This window comes from Mobula hypostoma, chromosome 6 (assembly GCF_963921235.1).
Source record: "Mobula hypostoma chromosome 6, sMobHyp1.1, whole genome shotgun sequence".
In the NCBI taxonomy this organism is placed as follows: Eukaryota; Metazoa; Chordata; class Chondrichthyes; order Myliobatiformes; family Myliobatidae; genus Mobula; species Mobula hypostoma.
Genome location: NC_086102.1, coordinates 85,016,756 through 85,043,609, shown reverse-complemented (window position 1 = coordinate 85,043,609; position 26,854 = coordinate 85,016,756). Strand labels below are relative to the sequence as shown.

The 26,854-nt window shown below is 37.4% G+C and overlaps 1 protein-coding gene across 1 annotated transcript in view; it reads left to right on the top strand.

The window, feature by feature from the left end:
- Positions 1-26,854, top strand: part of kpna3 (karyopherin alpha 3 (importin alpha 4)) — a 115,618-nt gene that overhangs the window by 41,739 nt on the left and 47,025 nt on the right. The window contains exons 4-6 of the mRNA XM_063051105.1: positions 4,452-4,481; positions 5,716-5,768; positions 21,696-21,791. Coding sequence (XP_062907175.1) covers positions 4,452-4,481; positions 5,716-5,768; positions 21,696-21,791 — 179 coding nt within the window. The remainder of the gene's footprint in view (positions 1-4,451; positions 4,482-5,715; positions 5,769-21,695; positions 21,792-26,854) is intronic.

Sequence of the window (26,854 nt, the reverse complement as noted above, 5' to 3'; positions counted from 1 at the left end):
GAATTTTAGACCATTCCTCCATGCAAAACTGTTTCAGTTCTTCAATATTTCCGGGATACCTTGCATGAACAGCCCTCTTCAGTTCATACCACAGCATCTCAATTGGGTTAAGGTCTGGACTCTGACTTGGCCATTTCAAAACACACATTTTCTTCTTTTTAAACCATTCAGTTGTTGATTTACTTTTACGTTTTGGATCATTGTCTTGCTGTAGCATCCACCTTCTATTAAGCTTCAGGTGAAGGACCACTACTCTGACATTCTCCTGTGAGATGTCTTGATACAATTTTGAATTCATTGTTCACTCAACAATTGCAAGCTGTCCAGGCTCTAAGGCAGCAAAGCAGCTGCAAACTATGATGTTTCTTCCAGAATGCTTCATGGTTGGGATGAAGTTTTGGTGTTGGTGTGCAGTGCCCTTTTCCCTCCAAACATAGCGGAGTACATTTCTGCCAAAAAGTTCAACCTTTGTCTCATCTGTCCACAGAACATTGTCCCAGAATCATTATGGAACACCTAGGTGTCTTTTGCAAAATTGAGACGTGCACGGATTTTTTTTGGAGAGCAGTGGTTTCCTCCATGATGCCCTTCCAGGAATCAGTGTTTTTCTTATAGTGGACACATTAACAGAAATGAACTGGAACAGTTTTGTATGGAGCAATGGTCTAAAATTCCTCCTCACTGTTGTGTGAGTCTGATCATCAGCTACAGGAAACGTTTGGTGGAGGTTATTGCTGCTCAAGGAGCTTCTACCAGTTATTAGATATAGGGTTCACATACTTTTTCCAGCCTGGATTGTGAATGATTTAACAATGTGTTCAATAAAGACACAAAAAGTACAATTGTTTGTGTGTTATTAGCCTGGGCAGATTGTGTTTGTCTATTATTGTGACTTGGATAAAGAACAGATCACATTCAATGAGTAATTAATGCAGAAAACCAGGAAATTGCAAAGGCCTCAAACTTTTTCTTGCAATTGTATTTAAATGAAATGCAAAACAAATTAGTACACTAACAATACTACTACAGTACTATAAAACTGTAGTTCCTAATAGTTATCAACAGATGAATTTATCCAATGTACACTCCCATGTTCTTTTGACTGTAAGTGAACAAAATCAGGGCAGGTACCTAGTGCAGATAATGAACTGCTTTCGTGCAATGCTTTCGATGATTGCATCCACCAAATCTTCATTTTCATTGTAATATTGAAGATCATGTTGATACCTTCAAATTCTTCATAGTCCCTAACTTGTTGAAGTAGTGAAATCGTTTTATTTTCACTCTCAGCCGTTTCTGGCATGTCCATGCCTGAATGCTTGAAATTGCAGTGAGCAAAGCAGTTCTGAATTGCTTTAAACACGAGGAATTCTGCATATGCTGGAAATTCAAGCCTCAAATTTGCTGGTGAACGCAGCAGGCCAGGCAGCATCTCTTGGAAGAGGTACAGTTGACGTTTCGGGCCAAGACCCTTCGTCAAAACTAACTGAAGGAAGAGCTAGTAAAAGATTTGAAAGTGGGAGGGGGAGTTCCAAAATGATAGGAGAAGACAGGAGGGGGAGGGATGGAGCCAAGAGCTGGACAGGTGATTGGCAAAGGGATATGAGAGGATCATGGCACAGGAGGCCCAGGGAGAAGGAAAAGGGGGATGGGGGGGAAAAACCTAGAGAATAGCCAAGGGATATGGACAGAGGGAGAATAACCCCATCCATTATTTATTTATATACACACATTCTTTCTCTCTCTCCCTCCCCCTCCCCCTCTCCCTCCTCCTCCTTCTCTCCTTTTTCTCCCTGTATCCCTCTAACTATACCCCTTGCCCATCCTCTGGGTTTTTCCCCCCTTTTCCTTCTCCCTGGGCCTCCTGTCCCATGATCCTCTCATATCCCTTTTGCCAATCACCTGTCCAGCTCTTGGCTCCATTCCTCCCCCTCCTGCCTTCTCCTATCATTTTGGATCTCCCCCTCCCCCTCCAACTTTCAAATCTCTTACTCACTCTTCCTTCAGTTAGTCCTGACGACGGGTCTCGGCCTGAAACGTTGACTGCACCTCTTCCTAGAGATGCTGCCTGGCCTGCTGCATTCACCATCTGAATTGTCTTACTGCTTATTTCTCACTGACTATTAGTGACAAAAATCACTGCTTTATGAACACAAACACACACAACTGTTGCTATTTTAAAAACTGTTCATTTTAAGTACGGTGTAGTATTTACCAGCCACACAAGTGCACACAGATGATGCTAGTTAGAAACTTCGGCAGGGCCGGCTGGTGGCGCAATGACATCGGCCTCAGACCCGGGAACGGAGGTTCCCGGGTTCGAAACCAGTCGGTCCGCTCCCGAGTACGCTTTCCATCCGTGCCGGGTTGAGTGTCGAGGTCGCAATTCGACCTCGTAAAATAAAGGGAAAAATACTGCAAAACTGTCTGTGTGAGGAGTGACACACCACACAGTCTCTCTCTCACTCGCTCCGCGCCTTGTAAAAGACATCATCACAGACTCGCACGCATGCAGGCACACGGGGGGAGAAAAAAGAAACTTCGGCTGCAGTCTTCTGTCCCAGTTAAGTGGCATAGTGTCCCATATAAATGAAGGAAATCCTTGCTATTTTCTCGATTAGATTCTGTTCTTTAAGAGTTGTCCCAAATAAGCAGCGCTCCAATTAACCGATGGCCCAGTTAACCAAAATTCACTTTATTTTACCATTTAGGAAAAGAACAACGTTTTGACCAAATTTATTTTATTTGATTTTGTGACTTGGGATTTGTATTTTAAAGATGCTTGATAAATTGAAACAGATGAATTCAGCTGCAGACGATAACTGATTTTATTTGGGGAATAAATTAAGATGAAAAGGAAAATTTTCCTTAATTAACTGCTTTGTTTGCCTCTATTTCAGGTAACAAGGTTATTTATTATATTTCTTTTTCATTCTGCATTTATTAATGGTTCAGTCTAAGAAATGAGGAAACATTTAACACTGTTTATGCATTGCAATAAATTTGATCTTGTCTCCGAGAGCAGACATACCCTACTGTAGTGAAAAAGGTACTATGCTGAAGTATTCTGACAATGCAATAAATATGTAGATGAAATCCATAAATTGCTCAGATTTGTCATTTTTATGCCATTAGCACATAGCAGGGTTTCTCAGTGGAGCAATTAGCTCTGCATGTAAACATAATATTTCCAGAGCTGCATGACAGATGTAATTTCTAGCGCAGTGAATTTTAACTTGATCTGGGCCAATGGCAATGAGCTTATACCAAAATATGAACTTTGTAACTCAACTATACCTTCTTTCACTTGTTTTGCCATTCTGCCACTGGAAGGTGCAGTGTGGGTGGTTATTTTGTCTCCCAAACATTGCTACTCTGAGTAATTTCTTCTCCATGGTTAACTACTCAAACATTGGTCTTCACCAAAGACTGGGATGATGGAATTCATAAACACAAGAGATTCTGTAGGTTCTGAAAACCTTGGGAAACACACAAAAAGTGCTGGAGGAACTTAGTAGCATCACTGCTGTAAATCATTCGTGCAAATAATATGGTTTATGTTCTGATTAATCCTTTGATATCTAATCAACAATTTAAATTAGTGTTAGAGTTAATATTGATATGCTAAAATTGCGAAACTTGCCCTCATATGGGACATTTACTGAAGAAAATTGACAGTTTTTCTCAGTCTTAATACAGACAGTTTTGAGGTAAGTGCTGGTAGAATGTTCAGTAGACTTGAATAACTTGGAGCTTTTGCTTTGTGCAGCATTTCCAGGTGTTCACACAAATCACTTCATCTTTAGTTGGCTTTGAACAGTTACAGGTATAACTTGTGCAAAATGATAGTAATAAAATCAGCTTACAAAGGAAAGTGTATATTATAGCATAAGCATTAAGTTCATATTATATGTCTACTGTTTTCAAACCATTTCATTACTTATAGGATTTTTTAAATTGAAGATATATTTGATTATTAAATTGGTCACCAAAATTCTTATGTCCTGAAAGGTCGTAAACAATCCTGTATTTGTCTTTCCAGATGTTACATGACTTACTAAGTATTTCTAAAATTTTCTGTTCTTATTTTAGATTTCCAACATATTCAGTTTTTTGCTGTTATTCTGGTGTGTTTTTTCATGCATGATTGACTGAAATAATTTGACTTGACCTGTTGGATTGCTGGGGAATGATGAGGATTATTTAACAATGTTACAAATAGTTGGTATTTCAAGAATTATGGAATACTTTCTTCTACGGTACATAGCAGCTGGTAAATTTGCAAGGGGAAATACTTTAAGGAATACGTATTTGGGAACTTCTGACATAGCTGCAGTATCATAAAATATATGTGTAAATGCTGAATTCTGACATCTGATGCACAGGTTTAAAGCACTCCAAATAAAGTCTAATAATGTGCCATCTAATCTTGGTTTTAATTTTCTTTCTAGCAAAATATAACATTAGATGCCATCCTTCAGGTAGGCAAACTTAATTGATGTTTTTGATGAATTGTAATATAAGGAATTCTGTCATTTTACAAGGAAATTCCAGTTTATTATTTCAGATTCAGAAGACTTGTATATGCTTTTATGCTAATAATGCACCATTTCTGCATATTCTTTTAAAAGTGTAGATACAGACAAGAAACACTCATCCAGAACAAAAATATTAGAAACGTTTAATGGGGTTATGTTATATTTATTACGGCAATGGTGTGTAGTGGTTTGAATCTTGCATTTATTTGATCTTGCTATATGAGTGTAACAACATTGTGCAGACCTTCTCTGTTACAGCTGTAGGTAGATGCCCACTGAACAACACTTTGAAGCTTTCTTACCTTCCGTCATAAAGCAAATTGCACAGCCATTTGTAATCACAGACTTCTGTGGTAGTCATTATAGTATTCGATCATAGTGCCTAATTCACCTTAACCAAACAAGTTTACTGACCGTAAAAGTATTTTTTAACTACATAAAATCACTTTAATACCATTCCCCGTAATCCAGATGGGTTGGTTTTCATTTCTTTAATTATTCGTTTTTTTAAAACTTACCTTTCTTGTATTGCACATTTACTACTCCTGTCCTAGATTCATAAGTTTATTTTATTGTCAGAGTATGCATGTAGAATACAACTCTGATATTCGTCTTCTCCAGATAGCTGTGAAATACAGAAAAACATAGGTGTTGTTGAAAGAAAAGACATCAGCCACCCCCCCCGCACAAAAATGAAAAAGAAAGAAAACTTGCAAACCCTAAACCCTCACTCCTGTCTCTTGCACAAAAGAAACTAACAGATTTCCCATTTGGAAAACGGCAGCTGGAACATTGGAAACCCCAAACCCCCAGCCCACTCCCTCGCAAAAATGAACAGTGACAATAGCATCAAGCCCCCAATCCCTCGCTCTCACACAAAAACTAACAGATCGCCCACACACAGAAAAACGCCAACAAGAACATCAGACCCCAAATCCCCACCCCCTCCCTCGCACAAATCTATAGTGATTTCCATATGATATTCAGCCCAGTGTTCTTATAATGAACAGTATAACATAGAGCATTGCAACTTTGTGAAACACAGTAACCCAGAAACGTTTTAAGGTTTCCTGTTGCTTTTTACCAAATTAAAGCTGAATCATAGATTCATTGGCAAAAGAAATGGTTGTTATTTTTTGATCAGGTTGGGAGTTAACTTCTACTCTTTAAACTGCAGAATGCAACAAATGAAAATCCAGTTATTCAGCTGAGTGCTGTGCAAGCTGCAAGGTGAGTTGGTGTGTTGGTTCTGTGCAGGTGCTAAGTCTGTATGCCTGCACATGCTAGTTCAAATCTGCATAGAATCATTACTTTGCCACTCTGACTGTTCTTCAATAGGCAGGTATTTTGTATTTGGGATTGACAATTAAACATATTGCTACATTGGATGTGTTGTTAATGGCCAGTGGGTAAAATATGGATTTTAATGACTGCATGTTACACTTAACAGCAAACTGACTTTTCTTTGTAACCTGTGACTTGGCAGCAGTCTTGCTGGTACATGGAAATTCATCATTGTGAAAAACTCGTCAGTAAAAGATAACTTGCATCTTTATGCTGCTGATAAACGACCTAAGATGCTATACAAAGATTTATTCAAAAGTTGTTGCAGGAACAAAGGAGATACTTAGAAGGCATGAACTTCAGCATGTTAAATGTCTAAGATTTGAGTGAAAATTCCGGTGCATTAGACCTGATTTGTAGGAAAAGGAGGAATAGATTAGGATATTCCCTTGCCCCTCCCCCAAGAGCATAGGAGAATGAAGGGAGATTGAATAGAAGTATAGAAAATTGTGAGGTGTATAAATAGTGTAAATGCAAGCAGACTTTATACCACTGAGGGTGTGCACGACTAGAACTAGAGGTTATAGGTTAAGGGTGAAAGGTGAGATATTTAAGGGGAACCTGGGGAACCTGAGGACCTGAAGGGCAACTTCGCTGCAAGTATGGAGCTGGTGGATGTGGGTTAGGAGAAGTTTGGATAAGTACATGGATGGGAGGGGTATGTAGGGCTATGGTCCAGGTATATGTCAGTGGCATTAGGCTGAACAATAGCTCAGCATGGACTAGGTGAGCTAAAGGGCCTATTTCTGCTGAAGAGTTCCCTGATTCTATTGTTGTATCTGGCCAAGTGAAAGCGCAACGAGTTGGAGATGCACTTAACTTTTAAACATAAGATAAGTTGTAACCGGTTACAGTGATTGAAGAAGGGCAAGCTCTTAGGAAATTTAAACATAATGATGGTAAAGGAACCAGTATTCAATGTACAGTACTGTGCAGAGGTCTTGGGCACATATACAATTGCAAGAAAAAGTTTGTGAGCCTTTTGCAATTATCTGGTTTTCTGCATTAGTTATTCATAAAATGTGGTCTGATCTACATCTAAGTCACACTAATAGAAATGCTATCGGCCTAAACTAATAATTCACAAACAATTGTACTTCTCTTCAATACTGAGTTCACCACCTAAAACAATCACAGTCTACGTTCAAAAAAGTATGTGAACCTCTGGAGTAATGCCTTCTACAAAAGCTATTTGGAGTTAGGTGTTCCAATCAATGAGATTGGAGTTGTGGGTTGTAGAGGTGCTCATTCCATATAAAAAAGACACAGAAAGTCAGGTTACTGACAGCCTGATCTTCTCAAGAAAGATCTGTTTATGTGCACCATGCCTTAATCAAAACAACTTCCAGAGGATCTTAGAAGAAGAATTGTAGAGATGCATGAAACTGGAAAAGAATACAAAGGCATTTCTAAAGACCTGAATGTTCATCGGTCCACAGTAAGAGAAATTGTCTCCAAATGGAGGAAATTCAGTACTGTTGCTACTCTCCCTTGAATTGGGCGTCCTGCAAAGATCATACCAAGAGCACAATGTGCAATGCTGAAGGAGCTGAAAAATAACCTAAGAGTAACAGCAAAAGACCTGCAGAAATCTCTCAAACTTGCTAAAGTGGAGTTTCCTGGTGGTGGCTGATGGAGTAACGGCAATCCGCCATTGCTCCAACCCTAATTATCTTACTATTTCCAACCTGTCATGAAACTTTTTTAAGTGTGATATTCTTTCATTATGACTGCAAGGAGTGCCAGAGGTACTAAAAAGGATGATCTCCTGCTTTTTTGGACTCTATTATGGATTTGCTGCAAAGTCATACATGAGAAGCCTCTGAGAAGTTTCAACAATTCAGCTCTGAATTTAAACAAATAGATGATAAATTGGATTCTATTCAACAAACTCTTAATGAACACGATAAACATATTAAAAAATGAAGCAATTTGTCATCTCTGGAAATAGAAGTGGATGAATTGCAAAAGCTTTGTGAAAAGCAATTGAAGTCCAACGAAAAGTTAAGACAAGATGATCAACCTAGAAAATAGAAGTAGAAGAAACAACCTACGGGTTCTGGGCCTCGAAGAATTAATCGAAGGTAATCATCCTATGGAATTTTTTTGCTAACTTTTTGCAAGAATTATTTCCGGAAATGTTGATGTCTTTGCTTATGATTGATCAAGTTCACAGATCTCCCGTGTTTAGACCTAAGGGAGATAGACCAAGATCAGTAATAATCTGTTTCCATGAATTTAAAACAAAGGAACTATTAATTCACGAATCTCGTCGAGGAGGCATGATTGACTGTAATGGTCGTAAGATTAGAATGCCATGATGAAGCTAAACTCAGGTTGGAGGAGCAACACCTCATATACCGTCTAGGTAGTCTCCAGCCCCTTGGTATGAACATAGAATTCTCCAACTTTCGGTAATTCTTCTATCCCTATTTCACTCTACCCCCTCCCCCAGCTCCCTCATGGTTCTGCCTCCTTTTTCTACTACCCATTGTTTTCAGGGCTATGACGTCAATGCTTCCCCTCCCCCACCCCTTTGTCTTTCAAATTACTGGTCTATCAACTACAAGCATTCTTCAAATCCTTCTCCAGTTTTCATTCTTCAGTCCTGACGAAGGGTTCTGGCCCGAAACATCGACTCATCGTTTCTGACTGATGCTGCCCGACCTGCTGAGTTCATCCAGCGTACTGAAAGTGTTGCTTTGATCCTTTACAGCATCTGCAGATTATTTTGTGTTTAAGATTAGAATTGTCGAAGATTACTCGCCTGAGGTTATGCAGGAACGTGCTAAATTCAAAGAAGTTATGTCCGTGTTTTTTAACAAGGGTTTCAAGCCTTCCCTTTGTTACCCAGTCCGACTCAGAATCACACTTAAAAATGGTTCTTTTGAATGGTTTCTTTCGACTGTTGAAGCACAAAAGTTTTTAAAATCAGAAGGCTAGCTGTTTAATTTGTCTTTACATGAAGACACAAGATTAAATGAGAAACTTTTAATTCGTGGATCCCGTCGAAGGGGCATGATTGGTTATATGTTGGAATATTAAGATTCTCGAAGATTATTCTTTTGAGGTTATGCAGGAACATGCTAAGTTTAAACAAGTTTTGTTGGATTTTTTTTTTAACAAGGGTTTCAAGCGGTCCCTGGCTACCCAGTTTGACTGAGAATCTCATTAAAGATGGATCCTTCAAATGGTTTCGTTTGAATACTGAAACACAAAAGATCTTTTAAATTTGAAGGCTAACTGCTTAGTCTCTTTTTTTCATGAAGATACAAGATTAATGTTTAATGTCTTTCTGTATGAATAATTACATCTTTTACTTTTGGTAAACCTTTATAACTAATTTCCTTTTGTATTTTTTAATACTGTATTTTTGTTATATGAGAATTGAATTTCTTGTTTGGATATTGTTCTGTCTAGGTTGGAATATAAATAACCTTGAAACTAATTGGAGCAATTACCAGGTTTTTAGAGAGGTTGTCCGTAGTTGTAGATGCCAGCTTCCTATTGGTCGGCCTTCTTTCTTCGAGAGGTGGGCGGGGGTATGGTTTTTTTCTCAGAAGATGTTTTTGAATTTTTACCCAACTTGTTGCTTGGTTACTACTTCTCAATGTTTATGGGTTGGTTTTAACTTGTATTTTAACCCTTCCTTTAAATAATATTAAAAATGGACCAAACTATTAATTTACTCAGTTTTAACGTGAAAGGGTTAAATCACCCTGTTAAACATAATAAGATTTTTGTTTATATTAGGAAACTTAAGGTCCCTATTATTTTCTTACAAGAAACTCACATATGCAAATGTGATAATTTATGTATTTTTAGCCGTTGGAATGGACTTTGTTTTCATTCTTCAGGCCAAATCTCGAGGAGTTTTGATTCTCATAGATAATACACTTTCCTTTGTCCAACATAAAGTAGTGTTGGATACCAATGGATGTTTTGTTATAGTTTCAGGAAAACTAGATAATAATTTAATAGTATTTGCCAATGTGTATGCCCCAAATGTGTGTGTGGCACATGGCCAAGTGGTTAGGGCGTTGGGCTCACGATCTGAAGGTCATGGATTCGAGTCTCGGCCAAGGCAGCGTCTTGTGTCTTTGAGCAAGGCACTTAACCACACACTGCTCCAGTCCACTCAACTGAAAATGGGTACGGGCAAATGCTGGGGGTTAACCTCGTGATAGATTGGCGTCCTATCCAGGGAGAAGTCTCATACTCTCAGTCGCTTCATGCCACAGAAACCGGCATAAGCACCAGCCTGATGGGCCACAAGGCTCGGGACAGACTTTAACTTAAGTGCCTCAAATGTAGATGATCCAGGATTCTTAGAGCTTTTTTGTTTTTACCAGATCTGAGTCTTTATTCTCTGGTGATGGGAGGAGATTTTAACTGTTGGCTAGACCCAATTTTAGACTGATCATCTTCTAAACCAGTGTCTCTTCATAAATCAACTTTGTTTATTCAATCTTTTTGTTGAAGTGTAGTATTGTTGATGTTTGGCATTTTTTACATCCTTTAGATAGGGAGTACTCGTTTTTTTCCCCATGTCCATCATACATATTCCAGGATTGATTATGTTTTTATTGACCAGGGAGATTTCATCAGTTTGTTCCTGTGAATATAAAGAGATTGCTGTCTCAGATCATGCTCCTGTATTTCTATCTTGAAATTTCCCTGGTCTTCCTCAAACAAACAGATTTTAGCGTTTTAATACAACTTTGTTATCTGATAAGGAATTTTTAAAATTTCTAGGGAGGCATATTATTTTGTTTTTTGAAGAGAATAAAAAAGAAGAGACTTCTAATCTTATTGTATGGGATACTTTCAAGGCCTATATTAGAGGACAAATTATTTCTAATACTGCGAGTGTTAGGAATAAAGCTAATAAAGAAAGAACTGAATTAGCCAATCAATTGAAACAATTAGATCAAAAATATTCTATAGCTCCAGATCCTGTTTTATATAAAAGACGTGTTGAAGTTAAAACTAAATATGATCTTCTGTTAACGTATCCAATTGAAACTCAACTTCTTAAAGATGAAACTCAATTTTACATTCATGGAGATAAATCAAGCAAAATATTGGCCAACCAATTAAAAACTTCTGTAGTTAAACGACAAATTAAAGAAATTTGTAAAACTAATGGTGATAGGACAACTGATCACTCTGAAATAAATATACCTTTAGAGAATTCTATTCTGAACTTTATAATTCTGATTCCCCTAAAGATAGTACTGTAATGAATAATTTTCTAGATCAATTAAATATCCCTGCACTTTCTGCAGATAATTGCAAACAGATGGATCAACCCATTTCTTATGAGGAAATTGCCAAGGCTATACATTCATTACACTCGGGTAAGGCTCCGGGTCCAGATGGATTTTCTGGAGAATTTTATAAGGCTTTTTCCTCATTAATTATACCGCAGTTACACAGTCTTTTTGGATTCTTTCAAATTGGGTAGCTTGCCTCAATCTTTCTATGAAGCTTCTATTTCGCTTATCCTAAAAGAGAGCAAGGACCCAACTGAATGCTCTTCATATAGACCAATTTCATTACTCAATGTTGATACTAAAATCCTTTCTAAAGTTCTGGCTCGTAGAATTGAAAATATCTTACCTTCTATTATCTCTGATTATCAGACTGGACTCATTAAAAACTGACATTCCCATTTTAATATACGCCGTGTATTAAATGTTATTTACTCTCCTTCTCAGGAGATATCGGAATGTGTGATATCCTTGGATGCTGGGAAGGCCTTCGATTGGGTTGAATGGAATTATTTATTTAAAACCTTAGAAAATTTTAATTTTGGACCAGATTTTATTCAATGGATTAAATTACTTTATTTATCTCCTGTTCGGGTTCTTACTAATTTTCAAAATTCCAAACCATTTAAACTTCACTGCAGAACTAGACAAGGTTGTCTGTTCAGTCCTTTGCTCTTTGATTTGGCTTTAGAACCCCTAGCCATTGCTTTTGAAAATCTAATGATATCTGTGGTATTTTAAGGAGAGATATTACTCAGAAAATCTCACTTTACGTTGATCATACATTGCTTTTTATCTTTAATGTTGAGACCTCGTTACCTTGCTTACTTCCTTTACTCTCCCGTTTCAGCCAGTTTTCAGGATATAAATTGAACCTACTTGAGAGTGAATTATTTCCTTTAAATAATTTGGTATCAATTAATACTAATCTCCCTTTTAAAATTGGGAGGAATCAGTTTACTTATTTTGGGTGTAACAGTCACTAAGAATTACAAAACACCTGTTTAAAGAAAACTTTTTTTTTATTGAACCATGTAAAAAGGATATCATTAAATTGGACACCTCTTTCAAGATGGTTGATTGGACAAATTAATTCTATTAAAATGAATATTCTACCTACATTTATATATCTTTTTCATGCTTTACCTGTTTTTATTCCTAAATCCTTTTTTGACTCTTGATTCTATTTTGTCCTTTTTATATATGGAAAGATAAATGTCCTCAATTAAATAAAGTTCATCTCTAAAAATCTAAGAAGTCTGGAGGTTTAGCCTTACCTAATTTTAGGTTTTATTACTGGGCAGTAATATACGGTATCTTATGTTTTGGCTATGTTATATTAATTGTGTAGACTGTCCGGTATGGGTTTCTTTAGAAGCTAACTCTGTTAATAAATTTTCTATTATTTCTCTTCTTGGATCCTCACTTCCTTTATCTGTAAGTAAACTAATTGATAGTTTAATAGTTAAACATACTCTGAGGATCTAGATACAATTTAGAAAACACTTCGGTTTATTGAGATTTTCCCTTTCAATTCCCACTTATTCTAACTTTTTTTTAAAACCCTCCATGACTGATTTAGTTTTTAAAGAACGGGACAGGTTGGGTATTAAATGTTTTTGGGATCTGTTTGTTGGAGGAAATCTTTTTTCATTTGAGCAATTGTCAGCTAAATATAGCTTACCCAAAACTCACTTTTTTAGATACTTACAAATCAGAGACTTTCTAAGATCTCAATTATGCATATTTCCTGTAAGCTCAGATAAGAACTTATTAGTTGTAATTTTCAATTTGACATCTTTTCATAATGGTTCAATATCTAATATTTATGGCATGTTACTGGAGATGAGGAATGTTCCTTTAGACAAAATTAAGAATCTCTGGGAACAAGATTTACAGACTTCAATATCTGAGGAAACTTGGAATGAAATTTTTAAACTTGTTAATACTTAATCGCTCGCCATTCCCTCATACAATTTAAGGTGGTACATAGAGCTCATATGACTAAGGATAAGCTATCTCATTTTTATTTGGATATATCTCTGTACTGTGATAGATGTAATAATGGAGAAGCTTCATTAATTCATATGTTTTGGACTTGTCCGAGTCTTGAAAAATATTGGAAGGAAGTTTTTCAAACTTTTTCTTTACTTTTCAAAGTCAATTTTAAGCTTAATCCTCTGACGGCCCTATTTGGTATTGTTGCCGGACAAGATATCAAGCTGAAGACATCAGATTTACATATTTTGGCTTTTAGCTGTCTTATAGCTAGGAGGGTGCTTTTGTTTAAATGGAAAGAAGGTTTTCTTCCTACTCATGCTCAATGGTTATGTGATATTGTGTCATTTAGAGAAGATTTGTTGTTCAATTTCTGAATCTCATCAAGACTTTCAAACATTGTGGGGACCTTTTCTGAATTATTTTCAAAACCTTCAATTTGTTGTTTAAATTCAGATGTTGGCTATTGTTATTTTTTATTATATGAGAAGGTATTTTACCTTTTTTCTCCTTAATAAACAGCTTCGGTCTTGGTAGGGGTTAGATTCTTTTTTTTTGTAATAAATTAGTATATTTCAATATAACTTAATTAACTTACATGAATACAGGGTAATAAGATTGTTATTATGGATAGATATAATGTAATCGGTAGTTTTTTAAAAATTCTTTTTTGACCTTTTATATATACTTGTACTCTGTATTCTATGTAGAAATTAATAAAAAATATTGGAAAGAAACTTGCTAAAGTTTCTGTTCATGTGTTCACTATAAGAAAAACACTGAACAAGCATGGTGTTCGTGGAAGGATACCATGGAGAAAACCACTGCTCTCCAAAAAAGAACATCTATGCACATCTCAAGTTTGCAAAAGGCCACCTGGATGTTCCACAACATTTCTGGGACAATGTTCTGTTAACAGATGAGACAAAAGTTGAACTTTTTGGCAGAAGTGCACATTGCTTTGTTTGGAGGAAAAGGGGCACTGCACATAAACACCAAAACCTCATCCCAACTGTGAAGCATGGTGGAAGAGGCATTATGATTTGCTGCTTTAGGGCCTGGGCAGCTTGCAATTGTTGAGGGAACAATGAATTCAAAATTGTATCAGGACATTTTACAGGAGAATGTCAAGGTAGCAATCCATCACCTGAAGCTTATTAGAAGTTGGATGATGCAACAAGACAATGATCTGAAACAAGAGTAAATCAACAACAGAATGGTTTTAAAAAAGAAAATGAAAATTTGTGTTTTGGAATGGCCAAGTCAAAGTCCAGACCTTAACCCAATTGAGATGCTGTGGAATGACTTGAAGAGGGCTGTTCATGCCAGGTATCCCAGAAATATTGATGAACTGAAAGAGTTTTGTATGGAAGAAGGGTCTAAAATTCCTCCTCACCATTGTGCAAGTCTAATTAGCATGTACAGGAAATGTTGGGTGTAGGTTATTGCTGCTAAAAGAGGTTCTACCAGTTATTACATACAAAGGTTCACATACTTTTTCCAGCCTGGACTGTGAATAATTAAACAATGTGTTCAATAAAAACATGTAAAGTACCATTGTGTGTGTGTGTGTGTGTTATTAGTTTAGGCAGTTTGTGTTTGCCTATATTTGTGACTCAGATGAAGATCAGATCACATTTTTTTGAGTAATTAATGCAGAAAACCAGGGGTTCCTAAACTTTTTCTTGCAACTGTAGGGTGCCTAAGACCTTTGCACAGTACTATAGTAACCTTTTTTTATTGCACTGTACTGCTGCCGCCAAAAAAAACATTTCATGAGATGTAAGTGATTATACACCTGATTCTGATATGGGTCTCTATTGAGAGTGGAAAGGGGGCAGGGAGAGGGGAATCATGGTTGTGAAAAGAGGAAGGGAGAGTGGAGGGAGCAGGAAGCACCAGATAGACATTCTGTATGATCAATAAACCAATTGTTTGGAATTAATTGATCTTGCCAGGTGTCTGAGGGCTAGGTGTGTCTTCAACTGCACCAGCCCCAACTCTTGGCCCACACCCCTCCTGTGGAGCTCCGCCTTCACCATTACCAACATCCTTTGCTCCCGCCTGATTTACAAACAAGCTCTCCGCTCAACATTGTCATATACTGTACTGAGCAAAAGTCTTAGGTACTCAAGCTATATATACATACGCAGTTATGCACAATACTGTATATTAGAGAGCATGTGGATAATAATTGGGGTTGGGGATAGTGGAGTTTTGAACGTTAAAGTTGTGACAGATGGGGCAATGGAAGATTGCCCAAGGGACTGTATTAATTAAGTGGGGTTAACAAAGGATTGGGAATGTAATGTTGAGGCTTTATGAAGCACTAGTGAGGCCTCACTTGAGTATTGTGAGCAGTTTTGGGCCCCTTTATCTTAGGAAGGATGTACTGGAACTGGAGAGGGTTCAAAGAAGGTTCACAAAAATGATTCCAGGAGTGAACTGCTCGTCACATGAAGAACGTTTGATGACTCTGGGCCTGTATTGAATAGAATTCTGAAGAATGAGGGGGGATCTCATTGAAACCTATCGAATGTTGAAAGGCCTTGATGGAGTGGATGTGGAGAGGATGTTTCCTATGGTGGGGGAGTGTAGGATCAGAATAGAAGGGCGTCCTTTTAGAACAGAGATGAGGGAGAATTTCTTTAGTCAGGGAGTGGTGGATCTGGAGAGCTGTGGAGGCCAAGTCTTTATGTATATTTAAGGCAGAGGTTGATAAGTCCTTGATTAGTCAAGACATGAAGGATACAGGCAAGAGATTAGGGCTGAAAAGAACATTGGATCAGCCATGATGAAATTGTAGAGCAGACTCGATGGGCCAAATGGCCTAATTCTGCTCCTTTGTCTTATGGATTTCAGCAGTAAGTAGCTGAAGATAATTGATGTTAATGTGGTGACTTTTAAAATGTCAGGATGAACTAGACCACAAATGTCAAACAATCTGAGTGGTTGGGTAGGGTGTTGATGATGTATTCCCTGTATCTGTACTAGCAGGCATGCTTTCAGTTGGCATACTTACTGGAATTCGCACTCCAAGGTTTCTGTTTCCCTTGTTAAAAGCTGACATTCATCAAAGGTTATGGTAAAATGGATCATTTTCAGGGCTGCATACAAAAATCTTTGAAGGTAGTTCACGTAAACCATTGCAGTTTCATTCCAAAACTACTTTTCCATTATTACTAATTTCTAAAGAATGAACTTTATTATCTGACTGTAATTCTGCAAAATAGCGTTTAAGTTCATCTACCAAACTTTATTACCCTAGCCTCTAAAGTTACACTTGAGTTGCTCAAAGTGATGTTAACACAGTCATTTATTTCTTTAAACAAGCACTTTTCACATCAGGAAACAGGAAGTGCTTCCTTTTGTGACATATCAAAGCCAATCTATTTATACTGAAAAATCTCTTGCTCCATTATAGAATCATTAATCTTCTAGCACTTGTGGCGTCTAACTTTTTATTTCTTCTTTATCATGTTATAATGTTGCATATTGTTTACACACTTTCATTTTATTTAATATGTGCTGAACTATAAACTCTGATTTGCCATCCTAAACCTTTAAATGATTTCTCAATGGTAGCATATTTCATATACTGTATATGTATTCAATGTCAGAACTTTTAATGTAACAGAGTAGCCTATGATAATTATCTTCACTACTTCTCAATTTGAATCAGCCGAAAATGGCCATTTATCAAGGCTTATTCGCATAGAAAATTATCTCAGTTGATTATTTTGTCTGGCAGAATTTCTGTTTGGCTAGTAAAATAAGGAAAATCTGCTGCACCGTTCCATATAACTAAGATATAGTGGATTTTCAAAATTTTGGAAATCTTCTTTATCATCCGTCTTTTAATGTCCATTGCTGTTTTACTTCTTGGGTACTTTAATTGGTGTAAGAAGTTAAATCTGAATTTTTGAAATCCAAATTGTATGCAACTCTAATTCCAATTACTAATTGACAGGAAACAGTGCATAATACGTAATTTAAAGTTAAGGTCACAGTAGTCATTAACTAGTGCTTTGATAACAATTTTCACTCCCAGAGCCACAATTTTATGTTCTATTCTTGTCAGGTTATGATGTCCTAAGCTTGTTTTTCAGTGCATTCTTGAACATACTTGTGTGCTGATTGTTCCTTGCACATCATGTGTGCACTTCCTAGTTTATCAATCTCATATTGCACTTAGTACCGATGCAAGCCACACTTGTACCTTTAAATTGTCTTCAGATTGAACTCTTCTGAAATATCCCTACATGAAAATGTCAGGAAAAAAAAAGTTCAGTTCTTGAACAAAACTAGTATGTCTTTGTCTCTCCTTTCATTCTATTAATTTTAATAATATAAATTTTCAAAAGGTTCCGTTTGACTGAGAAACCAACTATTTTCTCAGATTCCACCCTGTTTCCCAGACTGTAATTATTAGGTGTTAATTTCATCCACAGCCAGTACTGAATTATACTGAACCTTTGTAAACTTGCTTTCTTTTGTGGTTCACAATATGTATTGAAGAAGCATGAGGGACCATATAATGCAGACGATGTGGAAAATAACGTTATTGATCTCTGTAATGAGACATCAACTCAATCTGGGTTGGTGTGGCCTTTCAGTTTTCTACATCTTTGAATTTTGGAATTCCTTATGAAATATTATTAAAAGCCATCATATTTTGGCATGAAAGATACAAAGGCTGCATCCAGATACTTTGACGTCTCTTCATGTAAACAGTTGTACTTTTACTTTCTTCTGAAGAAATATTCCCTATTTAAGTGTTCCCAGTATCAACTATAGGTTTCCCCCGCCATCGGAAGGTAGAGCGTTCCTATGAAATGGTTCGTAAGCTGAAATGTCATAAAGCGAAGAAGCAATTACCATTTATTTATATGGGAAAATTTTTTGAGCGTTCGCAGATCCAAAACTAACCTACCAAATCATGCCAAATAACACATAAAACCTAAAATAACGGTAACATATAGTAAAAGCAGGAATGATATGATAAATACACAGCCTATATAAAGTAGAAATACTTCTCTACAACGATTACCTGCACAGATCTTTGTAGTGAAAATCTCACGCAAGTGCTGTTGGCATAAACGCGCTCTCCAGTAACCTTTAAGCTATGAAGCTGCCAAATCTACCAAATAACACGTAAAAATACACAGCCCATATAAAGTAGAAACAATTTATGTATAGTGTAGTATCACATACGGGAATTGGGAAGACATCGAGCACACTCATGATGGTGTGTTAGACTGAGTCGTCGCAGGTGGGGTGGTGCAGTGGCCCCCACCCTCCAGGCGGCCGACTGATACATTGCCGCGAAGCACGCAGGGGTAGCCTGGAGGCACACAGCACATCTTTAAGAAAAATGCCGAAATAAACATGCTAATTAATTAGGTGCTGCCTGGCACGTAAATGTCGGTGCCGATCAGAGGCGATTGCCGATTGCATCGGCACTGATCTGGGCCGACAATTACGTGCTAGGCGGCACCTAATTAATTAGCATGTTTATTTTGGCTTTTTTCTTAAAGATGTGCCGTGTGCCTCCTGGCTACCCCTGCGTGCTTCGCGAATCGGTACAGTATCTGTCCGGGGCCCGGGTGGTGGGACACGGGGGTGTCATCTCATCGTTGATCAGGGCAGGCAGCTCATCTTCTCCTATGACTGCCCGCCTTGATGTCGAAGGTCGAGATTCGTCGTCTGCTGTGGCTGATGCGGAAGGCTTGCTTGACTGCTGAGCCTCGCGCATTTTTCTATCATACAGTTGTTTGTAAGCACTCAAACCATCCTGCAAATATCCCCTAAACCTACGTATCCTTTCAAAATAAAGTCATACTTTATCATTGCAGCGAAAATCTCACGCAGTTGCTTCACTTTCTGCATTCGGTTTTGATTGTTATCCTTTTTTCTTCCAATTGCATCTGCTCTTCATCTATCAGTTCTTGGTCATGGGATGCCAAAACCTCTTCAACATCATCTTCGTCAACTTCCACAAGCCAAACTCACTTTGTCCTTGCTTCGTTCACCACGATCGAAACGCTTAATTATGTCTAGTTTTACACTAAGTGTAACACCCTTACTCTTTCAGACTTTTCCGACACCTTAGAACTCATCTTGCTAACGGCTGCTCAATGCAACGTGTTTCAGCAATGCAGTTCTGAATCCAGAGCTTGGGGCGCGCGCTGCCTTTCTTCGTAACAGTGAAAACGCCTTCTGAAAGCGAAAACAGGGTACTAATGTAGGTCTTTCGAAACAGTGAGGTTTCGTAAAGCGAACATTCGAAAAGCTGGGGACACCTGTATTAGTTTGCCCTTAAAACTAAGGGATATTGCTATCAATATTCAACTTTCTACTATACAAGACGAAACTGTAACCATTATTGTGTTATGTAATTGCTGTTGCAATTCCTTGCAAATGCAGTTTTCATGCAAGAAACATCATTATTTTATGGTCAGATCGGTCAATTTGTACTGAAAACCCTGTTGTTTCTTAATACAAAAATACCCCACTGTTAATATTTTAAGATCTATGGTGAGCAACTTTATGCACTTGCAGTTACAAATTTTTGTTATACTTTTCAGGTAAAAACATCTAATAAATTTAGTTGTAGAGCATAGAACTGTACAGCATAGAACCAGACCCTTTGGCCCACATTCACTACTTTTTCAGTAGTTTTACTGCTGCTTGGCAATTGGAAGGGAAAACTAGAGGCAAATTTCCATTCCGCCCAAGCTGGATTGTATGGAGTTATAGAGTCATATCCCATAAAAGCAGGCTCTTCACCCACAATAACCATGTTGACCTTTTTGCCATCTATGCTAATCCCATTTGCCCACATTAGGACTGTATAATTTATTGCTTTGTCTATTCATGTGCCAGTCTAAATACATAGTGATTGTATCTGATTCTATGGCCACTTCTGACAGCACCTTCCAGATATCAACTGCTTTTTGTTTTGAAAAAACTTTCCCTCCAGATCCCTTTTCAATATCCTCGTCATACCTTCAGTCTGTTTCTCTTGTTTGTGATATCCACATCATGGTGAAAAGAATCTGACTGTCTACCCTTTGACATGCACATTTTGTATCTCTCTGTCAGATCTCCCCTCGGCCTCCTTCACTCTGGGGGAAAACAAGTCCAGTTAATCCACTGTTTCCCTATAACTGAAGTCCTCCAATCTAGGTACCATCCTGGTGAATCTTTTCACAATATCTCACCATGTTATGACTAGAACTGCACAGTATGTTATCAAGGTTTGTGGAGCTGGAACATAACATTTCAATGTTTATATTTTGCATTCAGCCTGCCAAGAAAGCATGCCACATGCCTTCTTCACAACTCTATTTACCTACATTGCCACTTTTAGAGAACTATGCATTTGTATCCCAAGGTCTCTCAATTCCTCAACATTTCCTAGTACCCTCCATTTATGATGTATGTTCTACCCTTATTTAAAGTCCCAAAATAAGCCACCTCACTCTTGTCAGGATTAAATTCCATCAGCAACACTCTGTTCAATTTTCCGTTAGACATATTTCTGATGTAGCCTTGAGCAACTTTCTTTGTTATCCACAGCCCAGCAATTTTTTTGTCAGTTGCAGACTTGCCAGTGACATCTCCTACATTCACATCCAAGTCACGCAACTAAAGAGATAAAGATTAGCTTTATTTGTCACATGTACATCGAAGCATACAGTGAACTGCATCGTTTGCGTCAAAGACCAGCACAGTCTGAGGATGTGTTGGTGGCAGCCCACAAGTATCGCGATGCTTTTGGTGTCAACATAATATGCCCACCACTTACTCACCCTAACCTCTACACCTTTGGAATGTGGGAGGAAAGTGGAACACCCAGAAGAAAGTCACACATATGTGGGCATAACATCCAGACAGCAGCGGGTATTGAACACCAATCATTGATTGCTAATGCTATAAAGTGTTGTTCTAACTGATACCATGCTAATTTTAATATACTGTGCGGTCAGTAAAATATATCACAAATAACAAAGGTCCCAACATATCCCTGTGTTGTGTATGTTTTGTTAAAATGCATTGTGAAAACAGGAGCAGTTAATGAGCACGGTTTTTATTGGGAATGATGGAGTTACATTGGAAACATCGATGGATAGTTGCATTGATATAATTCAATAGAAGTGGAAGCTTCTTAAATAAAAAAAAACAAGCAAAGTTATGCTAATTATATGTTAATCAGCTTTTAAATAGAAAATAAATTAGGATCAGTAACTTCGTCATAGATTATTATTTTCAGGTAATATAAAGTAATTTTCACCTTTATTTGGAAGCACTTAGCCACTAATGTTTTTCACATCAAGATTTTAATTGAATATTTGGGATGTTGATACTATTCAGAATGTCATTGTAAAGCTGTGCTGCTTTAATTGCAGTTTATTTAAAATTAATTCTTTGTGTATGAGTGTCTACACCTATGTTATGATTAAGATGCCTTATTTATTGTAGATGAAAATGGAGGATTTAATATGTATTTGTAATTTTGTTATTCCTTAAAATCTTGCAGGAAGTTGCTATCGAGTGATAGAAATCCACCAATTGATGAATTAATAAACTCTGGTATCCTACCTGTGCTAGTCCAATGTCTTGAAAGAGATGACAAGTAAGTGTTGAAATATGACAGTCTTCATTTATTGCTTTGCATTGACCTATTAATTATGAAAGATGTGGAAGGTACAGAAATATGCCAGTCATTCAACGTGTATTCCACTTATTGAGTCCTCTCCCATTTCTTTGTCTGTTCCTATCAAAGTAACCTTTTATTAATGTCTCCCTTAAGTTTAGTAGTTTGTTTATTGATTTTCATTTTTAAAATCTTTTTTATTAACTATTATTAAAGATCAACAAAAAATACATTAAGATAATCAAGTCAGTATGTCAATATGTACAATAAAGAATTAAATTAGCAATTAACTGATTAACAAAGCTAAGCAATATATCAATAATAATGAGAAAATATAAAGTGTTAAGAGTATTTTTTTGAAAGAAAAAAAGAGAGGAAAAAAAAGAACCCCTACTAACTAAGAGGGAAAAAACCCTACTAACTAAAAAAAAGGGGGGAAAAACCCCATTGGGAGCACAACCCTGGAGTTCTACGTCATACAAGCTTCCATAAAAGAAAAACATCAATCCACCAACTCAAATCCATTTAAACAAAAATCGGAAGGAAAACATATTAATTAACTCAAATCAGATGATAATAGCAGGCAAAAGAATCCCACCTTTTCTCGAAATCAAATCTGGGATCAAAAGTTCGACTTCTGATTTTCTCCAAACTAAGACATAGCATCACCTGAGAGAACCATTGTATCAAAGTAAGAGCAGAAGCATCTTTCCATTTCAACAAAATAGCCCTTCTGGCCAATAATGTAACAAATGCAATTACATGTTGGTCAGATGAAGAAATACCATGAATATATTGAGGAATTATACCAAACAAAACTGTCAATTTATTAGGTTGTAAATTAATTTTTAAAACTTTGGAAATTGTAGAAAAAATAGATTTCCAAAAATGTTTCAATACAGAACACGACCAAAGCGTATGTCAATGTAGCTGTCTCGGTTTTACATCTATCACACTAACTATCAACATTAGGAAGCATTTTAGACAGTCTCTCCTTTGTCAAATAATAACAATGTACAATTTCCTGCAATATCTTCAGGTCAGACACTTCTTACAAGAATATTTAAGTAATTTTCCATATATACAGGTTTCTGACATGTTAGGTATTATTTAAAAAATGAACCCTTTAGTGAAAGGTTTTATTGGGAAAATTTATAATTTATTGTTACAACAACATAATTACTCTTCACTTAAGATTAAGCGAGATTGGGAGAGAGAGCTTAACATGACCTTCATAACAGAGAGTTAGTTGTGGATTTTGAAGTTAGTTAACTCTTCTTCAATCTGTGCCAGTCACTCTTTAATTCAATTTAAAATTGTACATCGTTTTGTTTATTGATAATAGGATTTAAAACACTGCGCTACAGTGTGACATACATTTGGAGTTAGTGCTTTGAAACATTAAAATGGTGATGTTTACATGTGTTATTTTTATCACACAGCTAAAGCAGGACTTGACTGGCAATGCGTATAGATGTCTTATGCTATTATAATTGGCCTGATGCTGATCTAGATTATGGGAGTTCCGAATTTTGGAAATTTATGTTTACCAGTTATTGAACAAAAATAGTTATTTTCTGTTGCATTATGAGATGTCATTGCTGATGTTTGCCTCAATGAAGTGTATGCAGAAAGAACCCATCACTTTTTTTAATAACATTATTTATAGCAAAAGTTCTGGACTAATAATAGAAAAAGTTTTTTTTCTCTTTCTATTGGCCCAGAGTTTTTGTTGTAGGTTATGTTATGAATATTACAATCATTATTCAATGCATGCAGTTATTCACATGCTCAACACCTAGTGAATACTGGTGATTAGATTTCAAGCTTTATTTTTGTGACCTTGGATCTATAATTTGTACTCTGTCTTTTTCATTTCATAATGGGACCCAAAGTACTAATTGTTGAGAGAATTGTGTGCTAGATAAAGTCCTTATGTCTTCTAGAGTAGTACCATTTATTATTGGCAAGTATGAAACAGGGGTGCTTTGTGTGGATTTACTTTGATTACATGCACATATTGTTTAGACCAAAGCTGTCAGTGGCAAAAGTAGCCTCCAGACCAATAACTTCTGCGGCTCACAACAACATGAATCATTCTTTTCACATCCAATGTCCATGATTAATATAGATCTTTATTACACAGTTTCTTAGCATTTTTAAGTGTTGGTGAGTTGATATTGAACATTTGATACCCTGTAGTCAATTTTTGGTGTTGAATACTGTATATGCTCAACAAATAGAGCAGTGAGATACAGTGGAATTGGAATTTATTGCTGGGATATTAATACATGCAATGCCTTGGAAAAGCTACTCAGCCCCCACAACTATTGTCACATTTTAATGTCACATTTTACTGTCTTATTTTCTACATTTAAAATGTATTGAAGAAGGATTTTTTGAGCTAATCTACAAAATATTGTGTATTATGTCAAATCAAATGAAAAATTCTAAAACCTGTCAACAATTTACTAAAAATTGAAAACCAAAACTGAGGCTGAAAAAGTATCCATCCCCTTTGTAATTACTACACTAACTTTCCTCAGGTGCAATGCTGTATATTACCTTACTAACTCATCCAATTTGTTGATGTAGACAATTGGAGGGTCAGCTGAATTAATACTCCCGCTGTCTCTAAGGTCCAACAGTATGGTAGATTTTTAACAGACCAAACCAAAAGAGAGGCAAAAGAGCATTCAAAGCAAGTCAGGGAAATGATAATAGAGAAGCTCAAATCTGGGGAATGGTACAAGACCATCTCAAAGGCACTGAATGTACCTCGCAGCTCAGTGCAATCCATTGAGAAAAAATGGAAAAATATGAAACCACAGCCACACTCCCTAGGTCAGGCCACCCTCTAAACTTAATTGCCAGAGAAGAATAGCCCTTTAAAAAGGGTACTGTGATGCCAACAATCACTCTGAGTGAGCTGCAGAAGTCAGTGATTGCAACTGGAGATGAAGTTCATGGCTCTACAATCTCTTAAGGCCTTGCACAAAAACGGTATTTATGGAAGAGTATTAAGGAAGAAGCCCTGGCAAAAAAATAGCATTTCCTTGCCCGTAAAGACTTTGCAAAGCATAACTTTTTGGCGTCAACACTAAGCTGTACGTGTACTTTTAAATATATGAAGAGTAAAAGAGTGACAAGGGTAGCTATGGGACCGATTGAAAATGATGCTGGAGTAATTATAATGGATAACAAAAAGATGGCGGAGGAACTGAATGAGTATTTTGCATCAGTCTTCACAGTGGAAGACATGAGCAATATACCTGATAGCCAGAGGTATCAGGGAATAGAATTAGGTACAGTCAAGATAACTAGAGAGAAAGTGCTTGGGAAGCTAAGTGGACTAAGAATAGATAAGTCTCCCGGCCCGGATGAGGTGCACCCAAGGGTTCTGAAGGAGGTGGCTTTGGAGATTGTGGAAGCATTGGAAATGATCTTCCAGTAATCAATGGACTCTGGCATGGTTCCGGAGGACTGGAAGGTCGCAAATGTAGTTCTGCTATTTAAGAAAGGAAGGAGGCAGCAAAAAGAAAATTACAGACCTATTAGTCTGACATTGGTGGTTGGAAAGATATTGGAGTCAATCCTCAAGGACTAGGTTATGAAATACCTCGAGATGCATGACAAGATAGGCCGAAGCCAGCATGGTTTCATGAAGGGAAGATCCTGCCTTACCAACTTATTGGAATTTTTTGAGGTAATCTTGAATAAGATTGACTAGGGAGAGGCTGTGGATGTTGTGTATTTGGATTTTCAAAAAGCCTTCGATAAGGTGCCGCATATGAGGCTGCTTAATAAGATGAGAGCCCATGGAATTATAGGAAAGATATTGAAATGGGTGCAGCATTGGCTGATAGGCAGAAAGCAAAGGGTGGGAATAAAGGGATCCTATTCTGATTGGTTGCCAGTTACTAGTGGTGTTCCGCAGGGGTCGGTGTTGGGGCCGCTTCTTTTTACGATGTATATCGATGATTTGGATTATGGATTAAATGGTTTTGTGGCCAAGTTTGTGGATGACACCAAGATAGGTGGAGGAGCAGGAAATGTTGAAGAAATGGAAAGGTTGCAGAGAGACTTAGTCAGTTTAGGAGAGTGGGCAAAGAAATGGCAGATGAGATACAACGTTGACAAATGTACGATTGTACATTTCGGAAGAAGAAATAATCAGGCAGATTATTATTTAGATGGGGAGAAAATTCAAAAATCGGAAGTGCAAAGGGACTTGGGGGTCCTCGTGCAGGATACCCTAAAGGTTAACCACCAGGTTGGATTGGCAGTAAGGAAATCGAATGCTATGTTGGCATTCATTTCAAGAGGAATAGTGTATAAGAGTAAGGAGGTGTTGATGAGGCTCTATGGGGCATTAGTGAGACCTCATTTGGAATACTGTGTGCAGTTTTGGGCTCCCTATCTAGTTCTGATGTTGGAGAGAGTTCAGAGAAGATTTACGAGGATGATTCCTGGAATGCAGGGGCTAACATATGAGGAGCGTCTGTCAGCTCTTGGATTGTATTCATTAGAGTATAGAAGAATGAGAGGGGATCTCATAGAAACGTTTCGAATGTTGAAAGGGTTGGACAGAGTAGATGTGGAAAGGTTGTTTCCATTGGTGGGTGAGTCCAGGACAAGAGGCCATAATCTTAGAATTAGAGGGTACCCAGTTAAAACAGAGATGAGGAGAAATTTTTTTAGACAGAGGTCGTGGATTTGTGGAATTCATTGCCACATATGGCTGTGGAGGCCCGATCATTGAGGGTGTTTAAGGAGGAGATTGACAGGTATCTAATTAGTTAGGATATCAAGGGATATGGGGAAAAAGCCGGAAATTGGAACTAGATGGGTGAAGAGTTTAGCTCATGGGGGAGCTGCGGAGCAGACTCGATGGGCCGAATGGCCTACTTCTGCTCCTTTGTCTTGTGATCTTGTGTAAATCTAATACTGCGCATCAGCCAGGTAACACCATCCCTGTATGCTGGAGGTAGCATCATTTAGCATCTTTTCAGCAGCAGGGACTAGAAATCTGGTCAGGACTG